At 33.1% G+C, this 27752-nt stretch overlaps 2 protein-coding genes across 2 annotated transcripts in view; one reads left to right on the top strand and one right to left on the bottom strand.

The window, feature by feature from the left end:
* LOC115889494 (probable cationic amino acid transporter) overlaps nucleotides 1–27752 on the top strand; it is a 357520-nt gene that overhangs the window by 93004 nt on the left and 236764 nt on the right. The window lies entirely within an intron of this gene.
* LOC115889495 (cytochrome P450 4C1-like) lies at nucleotides 1156–27534 on the bottom strand. The gene is made up of 9 exons (XM_030909499.1): nucleotides 27299–27534; nucleotides 13543–13658; nucleotides 12753–12843; nucleotides 11797–11982; nucleotides 10156–10535; nucleotides 6621–6689; nucleotides 6355–6449; nucleotides 4794–5050; nucleotides 1156–1404 (listed from the first exon to the last, which is right to left on the bottom strand). Exons 1-9 carry the CDS (start codon nucleotides 27468–27470, stop codon nucleotides 1241–1243), a joined length of 1530 nt encoding a protein of 509 aa, XP_030765359.1. The 5' UTR covers nucleotides 27471–27534; the 3' UTR covers nucleotides 1156–1240.

Below are 27752 nucleotides of genomic sequence, written 5' to 3'. Positions count from 1 at the left end.
CTTTTAACCGGCCAGGATAAGACACTAAAAACATTAGACGATCAAATTTATTTTTCCGGGGCTCGTTGATTATAAATTAGTGTTTTTAACATAGCCATGGCACTCTAGATTGAGATTTAAAATTCGATTTTTTATTAAGCGAAAATGTCAAAAGTTGACATATGATATGTCATACTATTCAGAGTATCACTTTCTATCGAATAAAGTAAAAAAATACCGAGGGTGCCATTTAAAAATCAAAAGTTTGGCTTGGTTTGGTTTGTTTTGGTTATGTAGTTATTTCCGGTGAAACAAAAAGTGACCAAAAACCGAGCCAAAAACAATTGAATACGTCAATCAATCTTAATTTATGACATATAGTGACATACCAGATCTCGTTTTTTTGTCTGAAAGAATAAAAAGTTATAGGGGTGAGACTATGAAATTCTTGATCACAATTGCTAAAATTGATCTAATATATGTTTGTCTTGAAAAGATTGCTTATATACATCATTTCGAAAAATGAAGTCGCTGACTCCAAAATGATATAGTATTGAAGTATGCGTTTGGCAAATTTAACTTTCAGATCTTAAAGTGGAAAGTCGGATATTATTTAAAAATTAGATATTCTCAAAGCAAGAATGTTTGAAGTTAGAATTTTTTTTCGTTTATTTTAGCAAATATACTAATCTTGTGCTCATTATTCTTAAAATTTACATGCTCACTAGAAATTTAAATAAAACAACATACCTACAGCCCTTTATTCTTAGTAGAAAAATCCGCTTAAATTATTTTGAGGTCAGAAAATTTTTCTTTTTTATTGCATGAAAAATTAAATTTTCTCCACCTTAAGCACTATTTTTATCTTAAAAAACTGAAACTATACTTTATTTTATAAAGCATGTCTTAATTCACGACGAGTCAGCTAATAGGAAATAAACCCATAGATAAATAATGAAAACGAACTTACCTTTAAATCAATAAGCGTTCAGTGACCCAATGTGAGTACATAATCATTATTTAAAATTCTCTACTGAGGGGCAGGAGACTCAACCACACAGTCTTGTATAATTTATTTTATTTAAAATTTCTGCTATTTAAAAAAATCAATCACTTACCTTTAAACGTTTCCATAATATTTGAGAGAAGCCCCAATCTTTGAGGGTACTTTCGAAGTAGCAAAAAAACTATTTATTAACAATCAAACATAAAACAAATTTATTCTTCCTTACAGTGATATTTTAAAATAAACCAATGAACATTATTTCTCTCTTGGAACAAATTTTATTTTCACTCCATCTCTTGCTCGTAGTATTAACTCCTGTATCAATACTAGCGTTTCAGGAGTATCTACTGGTTCCAATATAAAATTCCGAAGAATTCCGCATAAAACAGTCTTAACTTCGAGAATCGCAAATCTTTGTCCTAAAATTAAATAGTATTCAATTTCAAGCTCTGAAAATAATATTATATGAAAGTATACAGGGTGGTCCGAACTGTACTCCGGAAACTTCGGCAGCATATTCTGCATAAAAATAAGTAAAAAAGTTCGTATAAATGTATGTTCTAAAATGCTTAGTTTTGGAGGTACAGGGTCTAGAAGTTTCATTTTTATTTCGATTTTTTCCAAATAATTTCTGAAGTAAAGTCCATATTTGAATGAAAATTGGTGTCTGAAAGTTTTTTGACATGAGAAATTTGATTTTGATGTCAATATGGCTCCTACTAGTAGAGGGCGCCACCTACATATTTTTAACCGGTTTGAAGAGTAATAACTTTTTCTCCGTACCTGTATCTAACTACTGAGTAAAAAAATATACATTTACGACGTTTTTACGTAAAAAATGTCTCTTGGTAAAAATCGCTACGAGTAATGATTTTCGAGATATTTGGAATCGAAATTATCAATACCTGTCATCATTGACATTAATTAAACATGTTAACTAAATAGGTATTAGACTGAAATCATCAATTTGAAATATTTTTGTGCCAAAAGTTCAACAGAAACTGGTTTATCATCATTTTTTGCAGAAAAATTTATGATTAATTAAAAAAAATAAAAATTTACCAAATTTATTATTTCAGTGAAATAACTATCTACTCAACGTGTTTATTTTTCGTCAATAATGACATGTATTGACTATTTCCATTCTAAATATCTTAAGAACGGTTGCTCGTAGCGATTTTTACAAAGGGATATTTTTTACGTAAAAAGTCACAGAGATGTATATTTTTTCGCCCGGTAGTTTTATACAGGTACGGACAAAAAGTTGTTACGTTTCAAAACAGTTAAAACACATGTAGGTGGCGCCCTCTACTAGTAGGAGTCATATTGACATCAAAATCAAATTTCTCATGTCAATAAACTCCCAGACACCAATTTTCATCCAAATATTGACTTTACTTCAGAAATTATTTAGAAACTTCTACACCCTGTATCTCCGAAATTAAGCATTTTAGGACCTACATTTATACGAACTTTTTTACTTATTTTTATCTGCAGAATATGCTGCCGAAGTTTCCGGAATACAATTCGGACCACCCTGTATATTATTATTATTATGTTATATCCATAGCATATTATCACAGTTTAAAGAATATAAAATATAACCATCCACTGCACAAATATTTCTAGTAGACATTTTATTCACAATTCGAACAAAACAACTAAAACACTATTTTTGGTTCACCCTATGCGTCGGGCCGAAAACAAAATTAAAATAAACTTGGAACGCTGTGTACACGTCGAGCAACGGATGTAGACTGACCCAAGTCTACAAGACAGGCGGGGAGCGGTGGGAGGAATTTTGATACGGGCGAAGAGTGGGTCAACTGATATATTTTATATTCTTTAAACTGTGATATTATGCAGCAATAATATAAGTCTGTGATAGATGAAATCCCAGAAATTACAGAACAAATAGAAAACCTTTTATTTAAGATGACACACATCTGGCGCTGTCAGTCATATACCGGGTTTTTCTCAAAAGTGACTCACCCCTATAACTTTTTTATTTTTTCAGATAAAAAGAAACGAGATTTGGTACGTTAGTACCGTATGATCGAAAAAAAACTGCGTCAGCGATGGCTATGAAATGAAGATCGATGTCATTTTATATGTAAATTTCTATAGGTAAAGTCATCGATCGTCATTTCCCAGCCAAATAAACGCCGATTTTTTTTTTTTCGATCATACGGTATAATATGACATAAATCAGGATTAATTGACGTATTCAATTGTTGTGTTTGGTCACTTCCTGTTTCACCGGAAATTACTACTTCCGATTACTAACTTTTGATTTTTAAATGACACCCTCGGAATGTTTTTACTTTATTTAAGTGAAAATAACACTGAATAGAATGACATCTTATGTCAACTTTTGACATTTTCGCATATTGTACGTGAAACGTGATAACCTGCTAACTCCATTTTTTACCTGAATAAGTTTTTTTCTTATACCGTTAGAAAGAGAAAAAAATACTCTATAAATATGGAAAGCAGCTAAAATTCTTTACAAATAAAAAAAAATGTTATTTTAACTCAATAATATCTACCAGTGATCTGAAATAGCCGCCGAAATATTGCTATCTCCATAATTTCCGTTACGATCACGTTGAAGCAAATGCGCGAATTCTTTATTCGTATGTTTCTTTAGTACAGTACGTCGATCCAGGCCAGAGGACTAGGCCAGAGGGGATCGGGTGACATTGTGAAAAGGGTCCCGGATAGAGTTTTTTGCGTATTTTTTCGCCTTGCGTTTTGGTCAGTTTTTCTCTATATATATATATATATATATATATATATATATATATATATATATATATATATATATATATATATATAATAGAAGGGAGAAAACTATCCGCAATGCAAAGTAAACCAAAATGCAATGCACCCAAATTGCATTGCAAATATTGTTAATTAAAAAAAAACGTTTTGGGGATAACCTCAGAATATTACCGTAACTTTTTTCATTTCTATTTAAGAATAAATAATGAACCACTAAGGGGAGCCCGCAAAGGGTCTGGCTGGCAATCGCCAACCTGACTATAGGGCCAGTCAGACCCTGCGTCGATCCATTCTGTAAATACAGAAATTGTAAGGGGAGAAACAAAGTTAACTCTAGACGAGCAATTCGTAGGTTGCTATCTCCAGAAATATATTTTTATTTCTTATTTCTGCAAGACGAATATCTGCTATCTCCCTATTGTGTCTGAAAAAAATGAAGTAATAAAATTCTTATCTCTTTATCATATTAACGCATAAATATACTTCCTACATGTGTACATATTTTTTTGTGCCGTTTTTTGCTCTCCTGTAAAATTATGAATAAATGAAGTTTTGCAGTTTATCACATTTCACCGACGATATGGTTTATTTGAAATTGTAACATGCGCGGTTCATGTCGATATGATGCTTGCGGTTCATGTCGACAATTTGACTCAAAATACCTAATATAATAAAAGTGTTACCAAATTATTCGTAAAAAAATCCTTTTCCAAATATCAATGAGCAACACTCGTTTCATTTGAAAAAATTGAGATTTGATTAAAAATACGATTTGGTCATCTTTATGTATCTTATAAATTGTACTTCCTAACACTTTTAGAATAATTCTATAACAAATTTTTCGTATATTCACTATTTAAACCCATGTCCTTGTTTAGCCTACTAATTACAGTATTCTCCGATGGTGGCAGCACCCGCGTAAATGGCATTTAAAATGTCAAAAATGTATATTATGATTTAAATAATTAAATAAATACGATATATAAGGTTTCCTAAAACCTATACTGCAATTATCCTCTATTACCTATGCAATTTCTTGGTCCTCCACTGAACGGTATATAAGAGTAAGGATGCCTGTCTCTACAGTTTTCCGGCAAAAATCGAGATGGATCAAACTTTTCTGGATTTGGCCAGTATTTGGGGTCCCTGTGGATGTCGTAAATATGAATATGAGTCGATAGACCTTTCGGTATAATTCCAGCCCTTGTTACTATATCTTCACTGGTTACTCGTCCTATAAAAGGCACGCTGGGGTAAAGTCTTAAACTTTCTTTGATACATCTAAAATGTTTTGTTTTTTATATAAATGGCATACTCGGACTGGAAAATGTTAATAAATAGGTTTTAGAATATTCTAATGTAAGAGAGAAAGAGAGCGGATTTTTAAGGGTTGTCTCACTTTAAATAGGTAACTATAACTTTAATTAACTATATATACACGTGTGATAGAAATTACACACCCAATAAATAAAAATATACCGGGTGCGTCTCAAAAGTGGCTCACCCCTATTACTTTTTTATTTTTTTAGTTATAAAAATCGGGATTTGGTATTTTAGTATATGACATAAATTAGGATTGATTAACGTATTCAATTGTTTTCGGTGACTTATCCGATTTTACCAGAAATGCTACAACTTTTGATTTTTAAATGGCACCTCCGGGATTTTTTTATTATATTCCATAGAAAATATCACTCCGAATAGAATGACATATCATATGTCAACTCTTGACATTTTCGCATGTGGTTTATTTGAAATTATAACTTGAGGTTCGTTACGAAAATTTGACTTCAAATACCAAGTGTGTGGTGTCAAATTATTCGTAAAAAATGCTTTTTTCTAAATATTCTAATGAGCCACCATCGTTCCACTTAAAAACCTTAGATATGATTAAAAATACGATTTGAGCATTTTCTAACTGGTCAGGACAAGGCACTAAAAACATTAGACCATGAAATCTATTTTTCCAAGGCTCCTTGATGAACACAGTTGATGAAGAATTAGTGTTTTTAACATAGCCATGGCACTCTAGATTGAATTTTAAAATACAATTTTTTATTAAGCGAGAATGTCAAAAGTTGACATATGATATATGACATTCTATTCAGAATGTCATTTTCTATCGAATTAAGTAAACAAATACGGAGGGTGCCATTTAAAAATCAAAAGTTATAGTAATTTCCGGTGAAACAGGAAGTGACCAAGAACAGTTGAATACACCAATCAATCCTAATTTATGTAATATACTAACATACCAAATCTCGTTTTTTATCTGAAAAAATAAAAAAGTTATAGGGGGTGAGCCACTTTTGAGACGCACACGGTATTTTATGAATATTTTGGGAAGTAGTTGCGATATGTATTGCACAGAAACGCGCATAGATATTCCACAGATATTGCCTAGAGTATGCACCGGAATCCCGGTTTGGAAACCCTACCCCTAACGAAACCCTTCATAAAAGTGGGGTTAACGTAGAGTTTATATTTCGATATAACACTTTTAAAGACTTGAAATCATTATCACTGTTATGAGATAGTTAATGGCCATTACATGTGACTTTGTTATTTTCCTAATTATTCAATACCTTTCCATTAAACCCATTTCTTGCAAATCATTATAAGTTGGTTCCTTTTTCAAGTCTGTACCTAAAATATGTATGATTTCTTCATATACTTCATCCTAAAAAACACTCCTATTCAATTTAGTGGTTTATTATAATAATAGTTTAATAATATAATTAAATATCTATTAACAATTTTTATAGTTTTTGATCATTTTAAAACAAATGGTTAAACTATCTAGTTTACCCACATTTGTTTTAAAATGATCAAAAACGATGAATTAACCAACCTGTATTTTTCTATGACAAGCTAATAGCATTAGCGTAAAGGTCAAATTAACTGCTGTAGTATCGTGACCCTAAAAATAGAATTAAGTTTTTAACGATTACTAAAAATTTGCGAAAATCAATCTGAACCATTTGAGTTAATTGCTATAGATATGACCTCATATAATATACAAAATTATAAAATATATGAATTTGCGTATAAAGATTTTATGAATTTATCGATGTTATCAAAATATTAAGAAATAAAAACACATATATTTATTGCAACCATGAACAAAAAATTATATTTACTAATTTAAAAATAAAACAAATATTTAATTTATGTTATAATTAATTCGAAATCGCTACAGGTGAAGACTTTTTTGTACCTGTAGCGATTTCGACCTTGAGCTTCGACAGGTCTTCGATCTTCGACCTTAGAGCTTCGACAAGATTTGTGGAATGCTACGTCTGGTCGGAACTCCTCTACGGCGTAGAAAGTTGGACACTAAAAGCAAGTGCAATAAACAGACAGGAAGCTTTCGAAATGTGTATATACCGCAGAACCCTCAAGATACCATGGACGGCTAAGATAAGAAACGAGGATGTGCTCAGACGTATTAATAGAGAACGTGAACTCTTCAACACCAGAAAAAAGTAAGGCTGCATACCTGGGTCACGTCATGCGTAACCATAAATACCAATTTCTCCAGTTAATTATCGAGGGCAAGATTGAGGGCAGAAGAGGTTTGGGACGAAAAAAAATGTCGTGGCAGCGGAACATAAAACTGACGGAGCCGCAGTGGACACTTGTGTCTAGCCCCAGCAGGCAACTGTCAAGCCCGACCAATCACGTTAGAGTTTTTGACCAAAAACACAAATGAATTAACACCCTCCAAATAACCACGCTAACCAACCTGATTTGTCAAGCTTAATAGTTGCCTGCTGTGGCTAGACACTTCTGCAGTGCACACGCAGTTATAGTGAAGTATGTACCTCTACTTTGGTGCAATCATCTTGTTCTCGTTGACGTCCCGTTGACGGCGGCGGTGGATAAACGCCCTTAGGGTCCTTTATTACCCTTGAGTGCAGTCAGAGAAGTAAATTTCATTGATAAGCACATTATACCACTTTCAAAGTTAGTTTTTATTAAATTCTGTGATTATTAGTTTGTGCATTAATAGTACCCTCTTACTTGTTATTACCACTTATGGCGTTCTAAGATGTACCTACATCAATAAATAAATAACCCATAATAACGCTTATAATAATTTTCATAATGAACAAGTCTTTGCCAATATGTAATAAGTAAAATAAGATATAAAACAAATAAATCAATTAATCACTAAAATATTAGTTATTAAATGAAAAATAGAATTTAAAACTCTTTAAAAAATGATGTAAAAAAATGTTGTTTGTCAATTTTATATTAAGATTCGTCTCATAAATCCATCACAATCTGGCAGCGCTGTCGTCATCGCTTGTCACTCAAAGTTGATCATGTGCATCGGAAATTGTTTTGCGATTACCCCATATTTGGTTTTGAAAGACAATACATCTACGCCAATCAAAAAGATGATTTCTACTAAAAACGAGTTAAGCAGCATTGTACGAACTGGGAATTACTATTCTAAAATTTTGAGTAGCAGTTGAAATTCGAAAAATGTTCAGGATCTCCAAAAACTGAAACCACAGATCATATTATTACGGGATATAGCACAAGCCATTAGCACGTCCAATGAACATGTTACTCACGTACTCAATCACTTGGGTGTCACCATTTCTTACTTTAGACCAAAATCGTGTTAGTAGTAATCATAGAATAATTTCGAAGGAACATTATGGCGCTGATTAATTAATGTGACAGCATCGTTGAAATGTGTGTGTAGTTTCCTAAGAAAATTTTACAGGGTATTTCAAAAAACCATCAACCAATGTGGCATCTCCTGTGGGGAGTTTCCTCTCGTAAAAGTAAGATTTATTTTTCATATTAACGTAGGTCCGATTATGCTTTGTTTCGTAACTACAGAGGGTTAGTCGGTTTATGTTTTTCGAAACATGGTTTTTCGATTTATTATAATTTTCTTCGAAGTGCTTTTAGCGATTCGAATGAAATTTTGAGGATAAAAGTTGCTATATGTGCAACATATTTTAATGCTAAAAAAGTGTAACATATTCACCAGGGACGTGCATATAGGTTATCACATCACTAAAATATTAAAAAAAAAATATGTGCGCCACTGACTTTTTTTCTAATGTTAACAAAATTGTGTAGACCGTTAAATGGTGATTAAAAGTTGTCTCTTGATACCTTGTCGATTTCGGTCTCCTTGATGAAACAAACACAATTTAATTAATTTGCCTTAATCCAAAAATTCTAATAGCAACTTTTCATCATCATCATCATCGGTCTTCTTCTAGGTCTCTTAATTCCTCGTGGGTACCATGCTGTAATTTTTCTGGTCCATCAGCTGTCCGTTCTTCATGTCAGGTATCCTGCACATTGCCATTTGAGGGATTTCACTCTGTGGATGACATCTATTACCTGGATCTTTTGCCGTATCCATACTGTTCTTTTACGGTCTTTCTTGGTTATTCCCAGCATATTTCGTTGAACTGAGCGTTATGCGACATGCAGTTTTCTTATGATGGCCGTTTTAAGTGTCCAGGTTTTGCATGCATAGGTCATGTCATGCGATATGTCATAGCAACCTTTAAAGAATTTTAATGTGCCAATTTAATTGCCAAATAACTTGCCAAAATTTTAAATAAGTATTCATTGATTCCTCATCAAAAATTTGAAAAAAAGTTCCTATAAACATAAGTGGGGAAATGCATATGATGTCAAAACTTTTAAATAATAGGCCTTTCATAATTATCTTAAATACCATTATTTTTTCGAGATAATTTGCTGTAGGTAGCACCTAATTCAAAAATAGGTTATAAATTTTACTAGAATTTAGTAATAAAGTACATTGAATAAATAATTTTTTAACTTTATTTTTATTTTGTTAATTGTTATTAATAAAATTGCGTTTATTTAATCGACTAAGAGATCGAAATGGACAAAATATCAAGATAAAAAGTTTAATCGGCATTAAATGCCATACACTATTTTGCTAATAAGAGAAAAAAAAGTCACTAGTGCACATATTTTTTTTAGAAAAATATTTCAGCGATCACCCATATACACGTCCCTGGTGAATATGTCGACACTTTCTTAGCATTAAAATATATCATTTGTAGTAACTTTTACCCTATTTTCATTCGAATCGCTAAACGTACTTGAAAGGAAATTATAATAAATCGAAAAAAACTGAAGACCTGCTGTGGCTACGAAACAAAGCAAAATCGGACCCATATTTAATATAAAAATAAATGTTATTTTTAGGTAAGGAGTCACCTACCTCTCCCCACGAGAGGTGTACATTTTTTTGAAACACCCTGTATACAAAAATAAAAATACGTTTAAAAAATGTTTGTATCATTTTGAGGTGGAGAACTTTTCAGAATACCTCATACATACCCGTTATGTTGGTTTACCTACTTCTTCCTTACCTCAAACATAAAGGTGTTCACCTCGTCTCTAATTCCTTGATCATCTATGGAATTATTTTTAATTTTGTCGTTAAGGAGCAAATCCAATAAGGCCAGTTTCTTTTTACGATATTCAAATTGTTCAAAATTATTATCAGTTGATATATTAAAGGTTTCAAAGGTTTTAGCCTTTTTCTTAATAATGTCATCAACAAATCGGTGCACAGCCTTGGTCAGTTTGTATTCGTATCGTCCAGCAGTAGTGATAAAGAAATAAAATATATCATTGAAATACCATGGTCTAAGGCTTCGTAGTGATATACAGTTGGATAATTTGCGTATATTGTTTTGGTATTCTTCTCCACCTTCAACTTGATCCAATCTGATACCCATTGACGTACCTAAAATATATTTTTATATCATTAGATATTCGGCCAGCATAATAATAAAAAAACGTATTTTTTTGTTCAATAAACTTTTTGGAATCCTATACAGGGTGTTCCAGAAATATGTGCAAGTATTTACAGGGGTGATATAGATCTGGCCAAAAGAAACATAATATTTTCTCTTTGCCATTTTTAAAATAAATTGATAATAAGCGAGTTATTTAACTTTGAAAATTAAAACAATAAAGGAAACATTCTGAGAGACCTTGAATCATTTTTTTAGCAGACGTTGCAGGGGTGGGGATTTTTCAGATATCATTTATAATAATGTATTTAAGACCTGTACCAATTTTCAGCTCTATGCAAATTATTGTTATTTAACCCCCTTTTTTTTGTTTATTTTGACTGAGGTATTACTAATCTATAAAAAAGGTAGAATATAGAATAAATGAGAGGCGGGGGTAAGATCTATTGTGTCTCCTTCCTTGAGTTCTCAACTCATCATACAGTCTATAACTCATCATAGATTTTCTAGATTTTCCTGTTGTAGGGGGACAAGGTATTTCCCACTCTCCTTTGACAACAGATGTTCTTTTTCCGAAGGTATACACCCTTCCACGGTTGGAGTTTGGCCATCCGTGTCTTTCAAAATCGAGGAGCTTACCTCCGGCTGAGCTACCCGTGAGGTGGAGGATCTATCTCCATTTTCTCCATCTCTTTAACTTGGTCCCTCCTTAGACCTGATACCGGTGTAGTCCCGTATCTATAATAGAGAGCTATATCCCTCTTTCTCTATTGCCTCCATGGATATAAGGTATGGTGTCTTTTGCCTTGCTCCTGAGCAGAAAGACCGTAATGGCCGCCTCTTTAAAGTATTTAAAATAATGGACGTTGCACTATACCTAATAGTAAGCTACAATGATTAAAAAATATACAATTAATAAAGTTAATTTAAGATTTTTTTTGTCGAAATTTAAAAATGTCAACTTATAACTAATAGAGTGTGGATAACGTAGGAGGTGGCAACATTGCATTATCTCAAAGCACTATAAATAGATTTACCGAAACTGAACAAGCTGTACTCAAAAGTTTTTCGAATAAAATGTTCAGCATAAAAATCTCATGGGCGTGTTTCGGGGTTCGACCTATACTACCAGTTAAAATACTTGCACTTATTTCTGGGACACCCTGTATAAGTCACAGACATAAGTTAGGTTAGGTTAGGTTCACACTTGAATATTTAACCATAAACTATTTGGAATTATAAAATGGTCACCGTTTATTCCATATAGCGTTGCATCTGACGCGATAGGGGCAATATTGACTGGAACATTTAGGTGGTTGCCTTTTATTAATTCGACCATTTTCCTAGTTTCATCATTGAATAAACTTATAAATCCTTGTAGGATGGAAAAATGAAACGCAGGCGTAAGAACTTTTCTTCTGGCTTGCCACGAATCTCCTAATAAATTAATTAATTCATTACGAGATATACCGGGTGGTGCATCGTCGTTGGAAACATAGGAAATCCCATGCAAATTTTGAACTGTCCAGATATTGGCTCCCCTATTGATTTTATAGCGAAGTCGTAAATAATTTTTTTAAGCTCTACGTTTAGTAAACAAACATACCAAATTTGAACAATTTTGGACAAGCCAATTTTGAGTAATTTGAGATAAACTGAATCAGTTTTTTAATTAAAACTTAGGTAACAATCAAACACCAGTCAAAAACCGACATAACTTAAGCTGTCTGCGTCATCCTCAAATTTAATTTTAATAAAATTTTAATATTCAATACAATTTATTGTTATACACAGAAAGAAAAAATGAGCATGATACAATGGTACTATGCGGAAAATAGCTTAGACAGTGTTTCGGTTAATTTCCCCTGAATATTAAAATTAAATTAGATGCTTTTGATAATGCCAAAATCATAGTTTGTAAACCTACCTGATCATTGACTGGTGTTTCATTGTTACCTGTTACGGTTTTAATTTAAAAATAGTTGCAATCTTTTTTAATTTACTCAAAATCGGCTGGTCCAAAATGATTGAAATTTGGCACGTGTATTTACCATAGATAAACCTTTGAAAAATCTATTTAGGACTTCGCTGTAAAATCAATAGGGGAGCCAATATTTGAACAGTTCAAAATTTGCATGGGATTTCCTATGTTTTCGACGACGATGCACCACCCGGTATATGTAACAGATATCTGATATCTTACATACCTGTATTGGTCAGCAAACCCAGACCAAGCCACTTTTTTACAAATGAGTAGATCAGAGATTTTTGGAGGTGCTTTGTAGATGAAACTAGGGCCTATAGGGATATATTCAAATCATTACATTTAAAAAATAAAAACTATATATTTTTAATAAAATCATATAAGGATTCTTGCCACTTAACTATACTGCAAGAAATTTGTTTTCTATTTTATATTTTTAATCTAATATTACAATAATTATTTGAATTCAGCCACAATTAGAAGAAATTTTCCATCAACTGGACTGGACCAACAAGAGATTAGAAATAGATGGAGAATATCTTAACCATCTAAGATTCGCTTATGACATAGTCATAATTGCCAATAATCCTGAAGAACTACAAGCACTAATTAATTAAGTAAATAAAGCAAGAAGGACGAAAACAGATGGACCACAACAATTACGGCATGGTACCCACGAGGAATTAAGAGAAATTATTAAGAGACCTATAGGAAGACCACACCTGAGATGGAACCATAATATTAGAATATTACCAGGAATAATTTGGGCCCGCATAGCCAATAATGGGCCCAATTACAAGGAGAGTATGTGAGGGAGGCTACACCATAATTGGAAATAATAACTGAATGAATAACCTGAAAATGATGAAATGATTTGTATACAGAGAATATTCTTCTAGGAATAAAATCTAAACTAGAAAATTTACCCACAGTCCTGACCTATTCTGAGCGGCTAATATGTCGGCGAATTTTGAATATGCGGCCGGATCTGCGAGTAGTATAATATATCTTACCTCAACTATATCTGGACAAAGAACATTCAGAGCAAAGTACGGCCCAGCGGTCACCAAATAGGCTGGTTTTAGATGTTCAGATTTATTCCATTTTCGTACTGCATTAAATACGTGTTCTGAAATAAATATATTTTCAGTAATTCTGAAATTTAAACAGCATCAAAAATAGGTACCTGTAGGTTAAACAATGATTAAATATAAAAAAACTGAGTAAGTTGCCTTTTAAGTTTTTACAAGTTCGAAACAATGTGTTTTATTGCTTTTTAAAATATTTGCCATTAAAGAGCCGGCTACACGTACAAGCTTTACCACGAGCTTACCTGCACAAACCTGTTTGTATCAGGAATTCGCTGTGCGTAGAGGGTAACACGGTAGCACGCACAAACCAACAAGCGCGGAGGTCAGTCAAGTTTGCCCCCCGTATTAAAGGAAATTCAAAAATAAATATACCACTATTTTGCACACATTTTGCACAATTTTGAACACCATAAATGATATTTTGCACACTTACCTAAGAGAAACCAGGGCCGTTTTTTAAACGGGGGGCAAACTTGACCGTTCCCCCCACTTGTTAAGAAATTGATTTATTTCTATGTACATCGATTCGGCTAATTTTGCACAATTTTGCACACCTGTTTTTGAATTTTGCACACCCTTTTGACGAAAGTTATAAGCGGTTGAAATTTTGAAATTTCCCCCCCATCTGTGACTAAATTGAATTTTGTTTATATCAAACGAATCGGCTAATTTTGCACACCTGTTTTTGAATTTTGCACACCATCCTGATTAAAGTTATGAAGGTTTGAAAATTTGCAATTTCCCCCCCATCAGTCACGAAATTGAATTTTGTGTATATCAAACGAATCTGCTAATTTTGCACAATTTTGCACACCTGTTTTTGAATTTTGCACACCCTTCTGACGAAAGTTATAAGCGGTTGAAAATTTGAAATTTCCCCCCCATCTGTGACTAAATTGAATTTTGTTTATATCAAACGAATCGGCTAATTTTGCACAATTTTGCACAGCTATTTTCGAACTTTGCACACTCTCCTGACAAAAGTTATAAGAGTTTGAATATTTGAAATTTGTCCCTTGTGTGTTAAATGTCCCACTTAAAAATACATAAGTATAAGTCATATTTCGAAAGTGATAGATCTCAGCGACATGAAAAGCTGCACGGAACTTAGATTTCACCTTTTCGATAATTGTTAATTATAAAGAAGAACATTTATGAGACTAAAGATTCTACACACAGATTTGTCCTAGCCCTCTTACTTCCTGAAATACCTGGCAAATTTGAAAATTTTGCATTTTTCGACAACCCTTATATCTCGGTTATCCTATAACTTATCGAAAAGGTGAAGTCTGGGTTCCGTACAGTTTTCCACGTCGCGTCGCTGAGATCTGTCATTTTCAAATATGACTCATACTTATATGTTTTTTAAATGAGACAATTCACACACAATGGGACAAATTTAAAATATTCAAACCCTTATAACTTTTGTCAGGAGAGTGTGCAAAATTCGAAAGTAGCTGTGCAAAATTGTGCAAAATTAGCCGATTCGTATGATATAAACAAAAGTCAATTTCGTAGCAGATGGGGGGGGAAATTGCAAACTTTCAAAACCTCATAACTTTCGTCAGGAAGGTGTGCAAAATTCTAAAATAGGTGTGCAAAATTGTGCAAAATTAGCCGATTCGTTTGATATAAACGAAATTCAATTTCGTAGCAGATGAGGGGGAAATTGCAAATTTTCAAACCCGTATAACTTTAGACAGGAGAATGTGCAAAATACAAAAACAGGTGTGCAAAATTAGCCCATTCGTTTGATATAAACAAAATTCAATTTAGTCACAGATGGGGGGAAATTTCAAATTTTCAACCCCTTATAACTTTCGTCAGGAGCGTGTGCAAAATTTAAAAATAGGTTCGCAAAATTGTGCAAAATTAGTGGAATCGATGTACATAGAAATAAATCAATTTCGTAACAAATGGGAGGAACGGTCAAATTTGTCCCCCGTTTAAAAAAACGGCTCTAGTTTCTCTTAGGTAAGTGTGCAAAATATTATTTATGGTGTGCAAAAGTGTGCAAAATGTGTGCAAAATAGTGGTATATCTCTTTTTGAATTTCCTCTAGTACGGGGGGCAAACTTGACCGACCTCAAGCGCGGCCTGCTTAAACGTCGCGCTGCTAAAGATTTTAGTTTGCGCAAACCAGGGGTGCAACTTTGTTCAAGTTAGTAACCGATCGTTTAGAAGCGATGTCGAAACCAGATCGGTACTATGTTCATTGCAAAACTATTGTCGCTCAAATGCTGCGAAATATGATATCACTATCACACTCTTGCACACGTGTACGACACGGCCTAGGCTATGTCTAGGCAGTCGCCTCGCCACAAAGCGAGAAATCAGAATATCGCTACGAATCGATGTTGCTACTGAACATAGTGCCTCAAGCTACAAATTACTTTACTATCGCTTTGAAACATGAACAAAGTTGCACCCCAGTTTGTGCGGTGATATCATACGTGTAGATGGTATCAGCGAGTTCAAGGTACAGTTTTGTGACTTTTGTGGGTTTTATGTTATTATTTATCAACTCTTAAGGCTCCCTTTCACACGCCAACATGTTTGCGTAAATTAGTTATTAGAACAAACCGATTTGCGCAATAATTTGTGCACGAAGGAGCAAACATTTTGTTTGTACGTACTAAAATAATTGGTTTGGACAAATCTGTTCTGTTTTGATTTTTGGTTTGCGGTTGGTGCATTTGTTTGTGCGTGAAAGTGCAATTCAAACAGGTTTCTGCAGCTATCATATACAGCACATGCGTTATGACGCTAATTGCCCATGTTAACCACGTTTTGTGTGCTGCGCTATTTTCTGATCTGTAATTGCACCGTCTCATGACAGTATCTTCCCTCTTAATGATTGGTGCTTTAAACTTAATAATATAAGATAAGGTTTCTCGTCCATTCGCAAATAGTTTCGAAAGTCGTCGGGTTCATTCCTTAATTCTTTTATTAAATTAGTATGAGCCTATAAAGATCTTTTTTGTAGCCATGATTTGATTTCTCTTCTTTTCTTTTTCTGTAAAATGAGTTTCTTCTTAATAACAGCAGCAGCTGTTAGTAGTAGTTCCCTCTCTTTATCTATATCCATATTATTATTTTTCCTTCACTTTTGTAATATGGATGAACAACATCAACAGTTTACAGTACCTATTTTGTGCCAAAATATTTGAGCGTTAAAAGTATAAACATAGACTCCAACAAGTTTGCAATTATGGTTTGTATAAACCAGATTGCGCAAACATGTTGGCGTGTGAAAGGGAGCCTTTAGAAAATGTCTGATATGCGTACCTATTTATCCCAAGAAGGAGTTTATGACGAGTTTTATTGAAATATATTGATTATTCCGATAGAAACAGAAAAAATTATGCGTACAAGAAAATGGTTTTCTATTTAAAAGCCAGTTTTTACTCCACTTCGATCTATACCGTTTATTTTGCAGTTTTATCTTTAATAATAAGCAATAAAAAAACAATAATTCGTCACTTGACATTTCCACGAACGGAACCACAAATTCAGAATAAAAATAATGATGAATGTATGCTCTTACCTGCATCGTGTGGACGCCGCACAGTGTTCCTTCTCGTTTGTGCAAACTATACCGTGCATGCAAGTCGCTACCGTATAGCCGCCGCTTAAGGTCTATAAATTTTTGCATATGCTCAAACCAATTCTGGAAATATTATTTCCACTCCCTGAAGCAGATGTCGTAGAAACATCGTTTTCACAGTTTTCAACAGCGTCTTGAGGTGATGAAAATCGCTGTCAGCGCATCTTTTGTTTGACAGTGGGAAACAAGAAAAAGTCATTAGGCGATAAATTGGGTGAATACGGGCAATGGAAACACTAATTTTATATTTTTCTCCTTCAAATATTCAGTTGTTTGACGTACATTATGGGAGCTGGCATAGATGCAACGTTATTTTGTTCTTTTTCCTTATATCATCGAAGACCGTTAGCAAACAAATTGTTGTATACCATTCGGCATTAACAGTTCTTTGACCCTCTAATAGAATAGTTACGATGTGTCCAGTAGGTAGAACCGAAGAAACAAGCGATTGTAAAAACTTAAAAGGCAATCTAGGTATTATATTAAAGAAAATGTATAATGGTAGAAACTATTGCTTTTTATCACTACTTGTGTTTGCACACAAACCGTTATCGACGTTTTAAACTTATAGTTTTAATGCATTTGCGGATGCTGTCGCCATCCATGAGCGAATACAATTTGATAAACAATTAAATTGTGCATCTGATTCACGTGAAATATACAAAGTGTTCCATTTAAGTTACATAAGTTATTGCCGTTTAAAGGTAGTAATTATTAAATATAAATTTTTAGACACTCTGTAAAAGGTAGTATAATTTTTTATTATTGCAACACAAAATTTAGTAAATAGAAAGACTTCACTAAAACACTTGGTTTTAAAAACTTAAATAGTCCTAGAGAGAAATGAAGCATTTGCACTTTCACAAAATCCTAAATATTTCAAAAATAGTAAAAAAGTGCGGTAAACCTTAGTCAAATTTACCTTTATTTTATTAGTACAAACTAAAAATGTAATAAAATACAGGGTATTCCATTAAAAAAAACAACTTTGATATTTTATTATTCAATTGAGACACTCTGCACCTCGCTCTGTACCTTTTGAAAATAATTTTAAATTGTAGCTTTAGTAACCCTCTAACGATCCCACTCACAATTTCTGAAAATCTAATCATTTGGCTACAGTTATTCCTTGTCGAATGAATAACCCTCTATAATAATATGTAAAATTATAATATTATACACAGGGTGCTACACAATAAGTGCAGATATTTTCAGGGTTGGTAGATCTCGATAAAAGAAACATATTTTCTCTTTACCATTTTTCAGATAAGTCCAAAATAACCTAGTTATTTAAGTTTGAAAATTAAAAAAAAATTGATTTTTTTGAAAAAATTTTGAGAGCCACCGTATTTTTTCTGTATTTGTATCCCTTTTATTGCCGTAACCATAGAGTAAGCCTTAATTATGGTAATATCAGAGATTAAGAAATTATACTGTGGGAAAATTTGTGGTGAACAGACAGTTCTAAAAAATTTTCGAAAAATATACAGAAAAATTTAAAAGAAAATGCACGATTTTCAACATCTTTTTTTTAGTGATAGGAAAAACCGATTAATTTCAATAATCGAATACTAGAGAATCAAGCGATTGCAATAACCGAGTAATCACTGGAGCGAAATATCGCTCGTATTTAAAAATACGGTTATTTGTCCGTCGCATGTTGTAAGTATTCGTTAACGCCAAGCGCCAAGCAGTATGCTGCGTGCGCAGGGCACATATTCTTTCGGTAATGAATGGCAAGTAGTAAGCGGCGAGCGATTCGCTTGATCGCCTGATTCCTGATTTAGTTTATTTCGAAGCATTGTCGATGTAGGTCGTAAAATTCTGTCTCTCAGATACGCAACGGATAAATATACCGGGTTCGTCTCAAAAGTGGATCACCCCTATAACTTTTTTATTTTTTCAGATAAAATAAAGAGATTTGGTATGTTAGTACATGACATAAATTAGGATTAAATGACATATTCAATTGTTTTCTGTCACTTGCGGTTTCACCGGAAATGACTGCAACTTTTGATTTTTAAATCGCACCCTCCGTATTTTTTACTTTATCCGGTAGAAAATGACACTCTGAATAGAATGACATATCAACTTTTGACATTTTCGTATATGGTTTATTTGAAATTGTAACATGCGGTTCATAACGACAATTTGACTGGAAGTACCAAGTGTGTGGTATCAAATTATTCGTAAAAAAAATCTTTTTCGAAATATGCCAATGATCCACCCTTGTTCCATTTGAAAAAAAAATGAGATATGATCAAAAATACGATTTGGGCATCTTTTAACCGGCCAGGGCAAGACACTAAAAACATTAGACGATCAAATCTATTTTTCCAAGGACCTTTGATTAAAAATTAGCGTTTTTAACACAGCCATGGCAGTCTAGATTGAAATTTAAAATACAATTTGTTTTTAAGCGAATATGTCAAAAGTTGACATTCATTCTATTTAGAATGTCATTTTCTATCGAATGAAGTAAAAAAAAATACCGAGGGTGCCATTTAAAAATCAAAAATTGTAGTCATTTCCGGTGAAACAGGAAGTGACAGAAAACAATTGAATACGTCAATCAATCCTAATTTATGTCATATTCTAATATACCAAATCTCATTTTTTTATCTAAAAAAATAAAAAAGTAATAGGGGTGAGCCACTTTTGAGACGCACCCGGTATATACGGCGTCGTATAAATTTGCTACCTGCAATATATGTAGAAAATTCGCTCGGCTTTTTATCGAGTAGGTTACATTAAAATCGGATTTCAATTTATTACATTCTAGGATCGCTTGCGTTCGTCGGTTAGTACTCGTCACTTGCATCGCTCGTTCATAATCGAGCGATGTCGGTTATTTTAATAATCGAGTACTCGAGCAAATTTTCGCTCGAGTTATCCCATCACTACTTTTTTTAGCAAAAAAAAATCATAGACGTGTTCCTGGGGTCGAAATATACCACCCCTGAAAATATTTGCACTTATTTTATTGACCCGCCCTGTATAGTAAATAGGATAGGAAATCGTCATTTCCAAGTCAACTTGACGCACTATTTATTCACTTTGAGATAAAAATCACATTTTTGTTCTTTTGTATGTTATTCTGTGTCAAAAATATCTGGAATTGATGTAAATATGTACGCAGAAAATCTACAATCTAAATAAATATTATACTAGTAATTAGGGGTAGTTAGGTAATTAGTTTTGTAGGGGTCAGAAATAAGTCCAAGTATTTTAAGGGCTGGTAGATCTAACCAAAAGGAACATATTTTCTGTTTGCCATTTTTAAAATAAATTGATAAGAACCGAATTATTTAACTTTGAAAATTGTAAAAAATAATAGCAATATTTTGAGAGCCTCCGCCAGCAATCGACAATCAGCCGCAAATACCAAGCAATTACCTGGATCTCGGTTCGTTCGACACCCAGTGTTGACACGACTAGAAAGGTTTAAAAACGACTTGGAAAATTAAAAAAAATACCTAACATTAGAAAAAGGGACTTCGATAGATAGCACATCGATGTATTAAAGTTAGATTGTTTATCACTTTACCTAAAACCGCAACTCTACAACAACATTTCATTTCACTTCGATTCTTGACACCACTAAGACCTTTTTCAGACGAGGACACTGTATCCCAGATGCGCGTATCTCAGATACAGAAAAAGCATGTAGTTAAATTGTACCTTATGGTGCGTTTAGACTTGAGCACGCACGCACTGATCCTCCACGAATGCTCAAGTGTAAACGGCTGTGCGCGCACGCTCACTCTGAATCTGTCTATGCGCCTCCAGCCGCGAACGTGAGCCGTCTGGTGTCGGTTTTCGGTCCGTGCTCAAAGGGATTTATGTGTGCGCGCACGCTCAGTTTGCACCGGCAATTTGTTTTGTCTGGGTTTGTGCGTGCTTATGTGATTCTTTGATATATTCAAACAAATCATTTCGTGATATTTCAAACAAATCTTTATAAAGAAACGCAAGTATACCAAATTTTGGCCCTATCGAACACCAGGAAATTATCATAATATTGTACTATATTATGGTACCACTCGATACGCTTCATAATATTGCAATATCATCGAAGATCCGTAGTATACCAAATTTAAGCCCAATCGAAAGCCAGGGAATGGTATCGTAATATGGTACTACATTATGGTACCTCTTCATATGCTTCATGGTACCATAATATTGCAATGTCATCAAAAATACGCAAGTATAATCAAATATGAGCTCAATCGAACGTCAGGAAGTGGTATCATAATATAGTACTATAGAAGGTACCACTTTATATGCATCAAAGTACCATCATATTACAATGTCACCGAACACACGTAGTATACAAAGTTTAAGACCAATCGAACGCCAGGAAATGGTATCGTAATATGGTACTACATTATGGTACCTCTTGATGTACTTCATGTTACCACAATATTGCAATATCATCAAAAATACGCCAAGTATAATCAAATATGAGCCCAATCGAACATCAGGAAGTGCTATCATAATATGGTACTATATTAAGGTACCACTTTATATGCATCATAGTACCATCATATTACAATGTCACCGAAGATACTTACTATACCAAATATAAGTCCAATCGAACGCCAGGAAATTCAATTACAATCAAACGTCACAAAATGATTGTAATACAGCTCGTAAGATTTAACTCCAACTAACATGGCAAGTTAAATACCTAAACGTTTAAAAAAAGAGCTCTGATCTATTTTAATATGTTTAAATGATGTAGCAAATTTGAAGTTAGGCTTTATAAGGAAGTATTACAATATGAATTACACAATGGCAACACTGTGAATAATGTAACAGATGACAACATTGAATGCTGTCCTATAAACAAATTTCCCGAAACTGAACAAGCGGCACTCAAAAGTTTTTCGATATTTTCCGGAAAATGTCAAGAAAAATATAAAATTTTCATCATTTTTTTTCGCATAAACATCCTCGTGTGCGTGTTTTTGGGGTCAAACCATAGACTTAAAATAAAATATAGACTGAGCATCTCATTCATAAATAGCTGGAACATGCGGTCAGACACTGTCTTGTTATTGTTGTGTTATTGTTTTAGGTTATAACGAGTGCGACACGAGCGATAGATAGGTTGTCTCTGTCGTAACGGTCGTTCTTTGACGACTCTGCCGAGAAACAGAATTTAATAAAAGAACTTAACACTGTAGATAACCCCTGTGTATATTTTTATTAAGGTAGGTTCATATAAACGCAAATTTTAAAACGCGAATTGCGAATATTTTGTAATTATATTTTTGTATAATGGACGAAACTACTTATTTTTGACGTAGAAGATCTATTGCAGTATATATTTGTTAATAAAAAAAATAACAAAAATGAAATACATATAACATAGAACAATAATTGGAATATGTGAAATATTTAAAAAGTGAAAACAGCAAGGAGCATATCACAATTTAATGCAATAAATGAGAATTAAAGATGAAAAGAATTAGAAACTACCCAAAAACTACCATAGAATGTCTCTAAAATATTTCGATTCTCTATTTTTGCAGTCAAAACATTAAACTCCGTACTACAAATTAAAAAAAGAAATTAGATTGTAAAAAAATAACTACCTACTAATTATTATGTACAGGGTGTCCCACTAAGAATAGCTCTCGGCTGTATCTCGGAAAGTATTAGCCGTAGGGCCTACGGAAAAAAATATTTATAACTAAAGCGGCTATGAGAAACTGCTGGAAATTATTTTCAAGTTTGTAAAACGGCCGCTAGAGGGCGCAACTGCTATGGAAAATTAGAAAATTGGATTTTTACAGAATTTTGCCTAGATAATGGGTACTATAAATAATAGCTTCATAATCTTCAGTAAATTTTGGATTTTTTTTGTTAGAACCATTTTCCCCTATCTGCTAAAATAAAGTGGTGGAGGAAGGTTAGATCTGTCTTTATTTAAATGTTAATAACTCCGGACTGGATGACCAGAATCCAATAAACGAGAGCTCGTTTAAAAGATCATTTCTTACTCTATATTATAGCATTAAAATAATAATAATAAGCTTTTGAACGTAGACGCTAGGGGGCGCTTTCTTACAATTTAACAAACATAGCGCGTTTTTTTCAAAAAAATTAAATACGATAGTATATGTAATTTTAGCTGATAGTAAAGAGTAGTAAAAGCTTAAAAAGTCAGCGAAAACCGCATCTTGATATCTTTTTTCAAACCGAAGATATTAGCAAAATTACAATAAATACCAAAAAATAAGCCCTTAATTACTTATTTTTACAACACGATATCAGTAGCCCTCTTGATTATGCTCATTCTAATCAAAAAATAAGATAGAAACAGTTAGTTTATTTAAAACCGACGATATACCAGAATACCATAATACCAGATGTATTAATATCTAATAATTAAGATATTAATAACAGTAAACAAGAAACGACGATTCAGTGAAGTCATGGTAGGCTTTGGAAAAAAGTTGCTTTTGACGTAATAGTATAAATGTCAAATTGTTATTAGATCAACATTTTGATAGTCTTAGCAGCGTTTTTATATCTTTTAATTGCTTTTTCAAAATGCCTTTATTATTTGAAGTAGTTGAAGTTGTTGGGCATTTTGAAAAAGCAATTAGAAGATAAAAAAACGTTGCTAAGACTATCAAAATGTTGAACTGATAACAATTTCACGTTTATACTATTACTTCAAAAGCAATTTTTTTCCAAAGCCTACCATGACTTCACTGAATCGTCGTTTCTTGTTCACTGTCATTAATATCTTTATTATTAGATATTAATACATCTGGTATTATGGTATTCTGGTATATCGTCGGATTTAAAATAAACTAACTGTTTCTATCTTATTTTTTGATTAGAATGGGCATAATCAAGAGGGCTAGTGATACCGTGTTGTAAAAATAAGGTAATTAAGGGCTTATTTTTTTGGTATTTATTGTAATTTTGCTAATATCTTCGGTTTGAAAGAAGATATCAAGATGCGGTTTTCGCTGACTTTTTAAGCTTTTACTACTCTTTGCTATCAGCTAAAATTACATATTACTAAATTACATTCGCAAAAATTAAATCAGTCTCAATATGCCCGCCCCCAGATTTTAAATTATGCGAATTCGCAAAATATTGAAACAAATTTCTGTCAATTTTGCCGCCCCTGTATTTTTTTGAAATCGACGAATATCATAACACTATTCGCTATTCGCAATTCGCGTGTATTATGAACCTACCTTTAGCTTTCTGACAAGTTCAAAAATCAACAACATTGTTTTAAGGTTGGAGATAATACTAGGAATAATAATTCTAAAATTTTCGTTGGACTGAGCTTATATAGGGTGATTCACAGCGATGGGACGTTTATGGAGAACCGGTGATAGAATTTTTTGGAAAAACTGGATTTTTACGTAAAGGCACCGGATCAATCCATTTAAAATATTATCAGCATTACACAATTTCCGGATCATTTGAAAAATGGTAGCATCTTTGTTCATTTCAATGGAACACCCGGTATATTATTATATTTTTGGAAACTAGTTTCATATCTCATAATGTTTCAATTACACTAACCTATGCCTATCTCTTATAGTTTTCGAGATAAATAATAAAGTATTCGTATAATTGGCAAAAATATGATCATAAATAAGCAGTGGTAAAATCGTGAATTGAACATTTTCGAAAGTTGAACTTTGGATTGTAAGTTACCGAAGTCGATATATTCCATCTTTCTAAATCAACCTATTGGATATTATACAGGAAGAGCCAAAAATATTTATTTTCAAATTGCCCAAATCTTCGTTATTTTAAATTCGACATTTATGGATATTTTTTTAAAAATCAAAAAACTAATAAAATTGTTTGTCAGCGATATATCATGTTCTAATACATAAACCTTCCTTCTTTTTTGGTAGAGGTACCGTATAATCGAAAAAAGAACGGCGTCCAGTTGACATAGGTATAATTTTACATGTAAAATGACAGCGATCTTTATTTCATAGCCATCGCTGACGCTTTTTTTTTCGATCATACGGTATTTAAAAACTAATAGTTCTTCTATTTATAATTTCTCATCAAAAATTGCGTTGCCATGACAGTTTTACAAATTTAGCGAGTAAAGTTTAATTGATACTTGTAAAGTTTGAATATTTATCATGGTAACCATTTTTGTTTAAACGAAACAATTATAATAGAATGATTATCTATTAAATGACTTTACTGAACCAACTCGAGATTCCAATAGTGGGGATCAAATTTGAATTCCCGTATATTACAGCATAATTTATAACTCATACCTGTTATTTATTTTAAAGTATTATGAACATAAAAATATTAGTATGATAGTATAGAATGTTCAGCCATCCTTCAACGTAAAATGTAGAATGTAGAATGTTTAGGAGGAAAGTTAATCACCGCGACCTTACAGATCTATTATATGTTTCCCTTTCTTGAGTTATAACGATTTATAACTCATCATACAATCTCAGGGCTTTAACAAAAGCCAGTATCTGAGACAGCTCTACAGAGATCAGCTCTCGGCGCACTCAGTGAAAGGGTGTTGTGGTGTTTCCCCATTTTCCCCACAGAATCTGCATTCGCCGTTGTTCCTCAGCTCAACCTACTGAGGTGTTCGTTGAGGAGATTGTTTTTACTTAAATCAAGGAAAATCTTTGATTTTTCTCGGTCGTAAGTTCTGAAGAAGTTTTTCGAGTGTCTTAGACCGTTAATTGGATAATTCCCATTCCAGGTTATGGATGAAGTCTTTCAGGTCCCTCAATTCCGCTTTTAAATGGTTTACGCTTGGAAACCAGAACGATTCTGGTCCAGTTATTAGAGTGTTTTCTAGCTAGATCATTTCCTTTTTCATTACCTTCTATCCCTTGGTGAGCGGGTATCCAGGGTAGGAGAACTTTATAGCATCATTTAACCAACTTCGAATTAATGGTTTGGTCTCAGTAGTTGATCGCGAACTCAGTAGTTGATTGCGTTTAGTGCTGCTTGAGTATTGGATAAAATGGCTATTTCCTTTTTTCGGTAGTTCCTATCTAAGATAAATTGTACGGATATTTCGATAGCGTAGATTTCTACCTGAAGGATGCTAGGGTAGGTGCCCATTGATTCGGAGTATTTAGTTTTCGGCCTAAATACTCCTATCCCTGTCCCTGTTTTGGTTTTGGAAGCATCAGTATATCACGTTATGATATGCTCTTTTACATACTGAGCAAACGTTTCTCTCTTCCCAATCCTTTTTATAACTCAATACTACAGTGAGGTGCTTCTGAAAGTTGTAGAGTTGGAGAAGTGGAGAAGTGGAGAAGTGGAAATTTTCATTTTGAGGTGTTCCAAGCCCCTGACCTGAAAATTCTCCCAGTACTATTTCCGTCAATGACCATTCTAATCACTGTCGCATTGGTATAGCCACAAAACAGTTGTATCTGTGCTGTGGTATAACTACCGACGAAAATATGCAGCGGTGTTAGGTCTAGGTTGACCTCCATTGCTGGTTTTGGGCATGTTCTCATGGCACCTATGATGCAGATGCATGTCAGTCTCTGTACTTTGCACCGGTTTTGCCTTCCTTAGATGTACTGCATGGTTTTAATGTAAAAATTACGAAAAAATGTTAGTGCCTTCTTCAAAAGCGAATTTTGAAGTGAAAAAAATAGAGCTATTGAGATGAACCAAAAAATCAACTATAGAGAAAAGATGCACCTAGGTGATTAATTTTCAAATTCCTTGCTTTTTAACATATTCCACAGGGTTTTCCAAACTTTCACCAAAATAACAACATTTTGTGTTTCCTTGTATTGACAAATGAGAACTTTCATTTTTAATTTAGAATTTCAAAAAGCAAATATTGTCAGTGATCAGTGTCCGTTAATAAAATTATAACCCCAAATCGAACGACAATAACAATTACTGAAAACAATGTGCAGTAATTTACGAAATGCTTTAATGACGTCACCAATCTGAGTCTTTCATCTGGTTGTCAAGTGAAAGAGTTCGACAACATATAACGTGACGTTCAACGATGGCTGGGTAGACCTTAGTAATTATTTTATGTAATTATAAGAATTGACTTACCATTACTAGTAGCAAGGTCTAATAAATTCCCAAGGATGAAAATATTTTCGTCCGCAACGGGAAATTTAAAACTGAGTCTTCTGTAACGAATCCATTCCTTGATGTCCTTGTAATAGTATATAAGTAATAAAGGAATACTACTAATTAAAATAATGAAACACTCCAAGTACATATTTCACTATGTGGTTAAAACTATTTCTTCTTTAACAGATCCGGATGCACTAATGAAATGATAAAAATATCAACTGAGAACTAATAGACTCGATTTGTTTACTAAAGTTTATCTCGGTCAATATGTTTATACAGGGTTTTTTACCAAACGGTCATTGAAAGTGATTTTTATTTAATTAATAATATAAATTTAAATACGGAAGAAGAGTTATTATTCTTCAAACAAGTTAAAATATTATGTAGGTGGCGCCCCCTAAAAGTAAAAGTCATAATGATATCGAAA

Source organism: Sitophilus oryzae, unplaced genomic scaffold (assembly GCF_002938485.1).
Source record: "Sitophilus oryzae breed Bouriz unplaced genomic scaffold, Soryzae_2.0 scaffold_815_pilon_pilon, whole genome shotgun sequence".
Classification (NCBI taxonomy): Eukaryota; Metazoa; Arthropoda; class Insecta; order Coleoptera; family Curculionidae; genus Sitophilus; species Sitophilus oryzae.
Note: the sequence above shows the minus strand (reverse complement) of the source record. Positions and strands in the feature narration are given on the sequence as shown.

Bases quoted from the DNA above. Each gene is read 5' to 3' on its own strand.
- LOC115889495 (XM_030909499.1), bottom strand. From the start codon at position 27,470: ATGTACTTGGAGTGTTTCATTATTTTAATTAGTAGTATTCCTTTATTA. The intron at 10,536-11,796 runs GTGACCATTTTA...AATATATTTTAG, and splicing joins AACGCTATATGGAATAAACG to GTACGTCAATGGGTATCAGA. The intron at 1,405-4,793 runs GTAATAGAGGAT...ATTTAATTTTAG, and splicing joins AGGACCAAGAAATTGCATAG to GACAAAGATTTGCGATTCTC.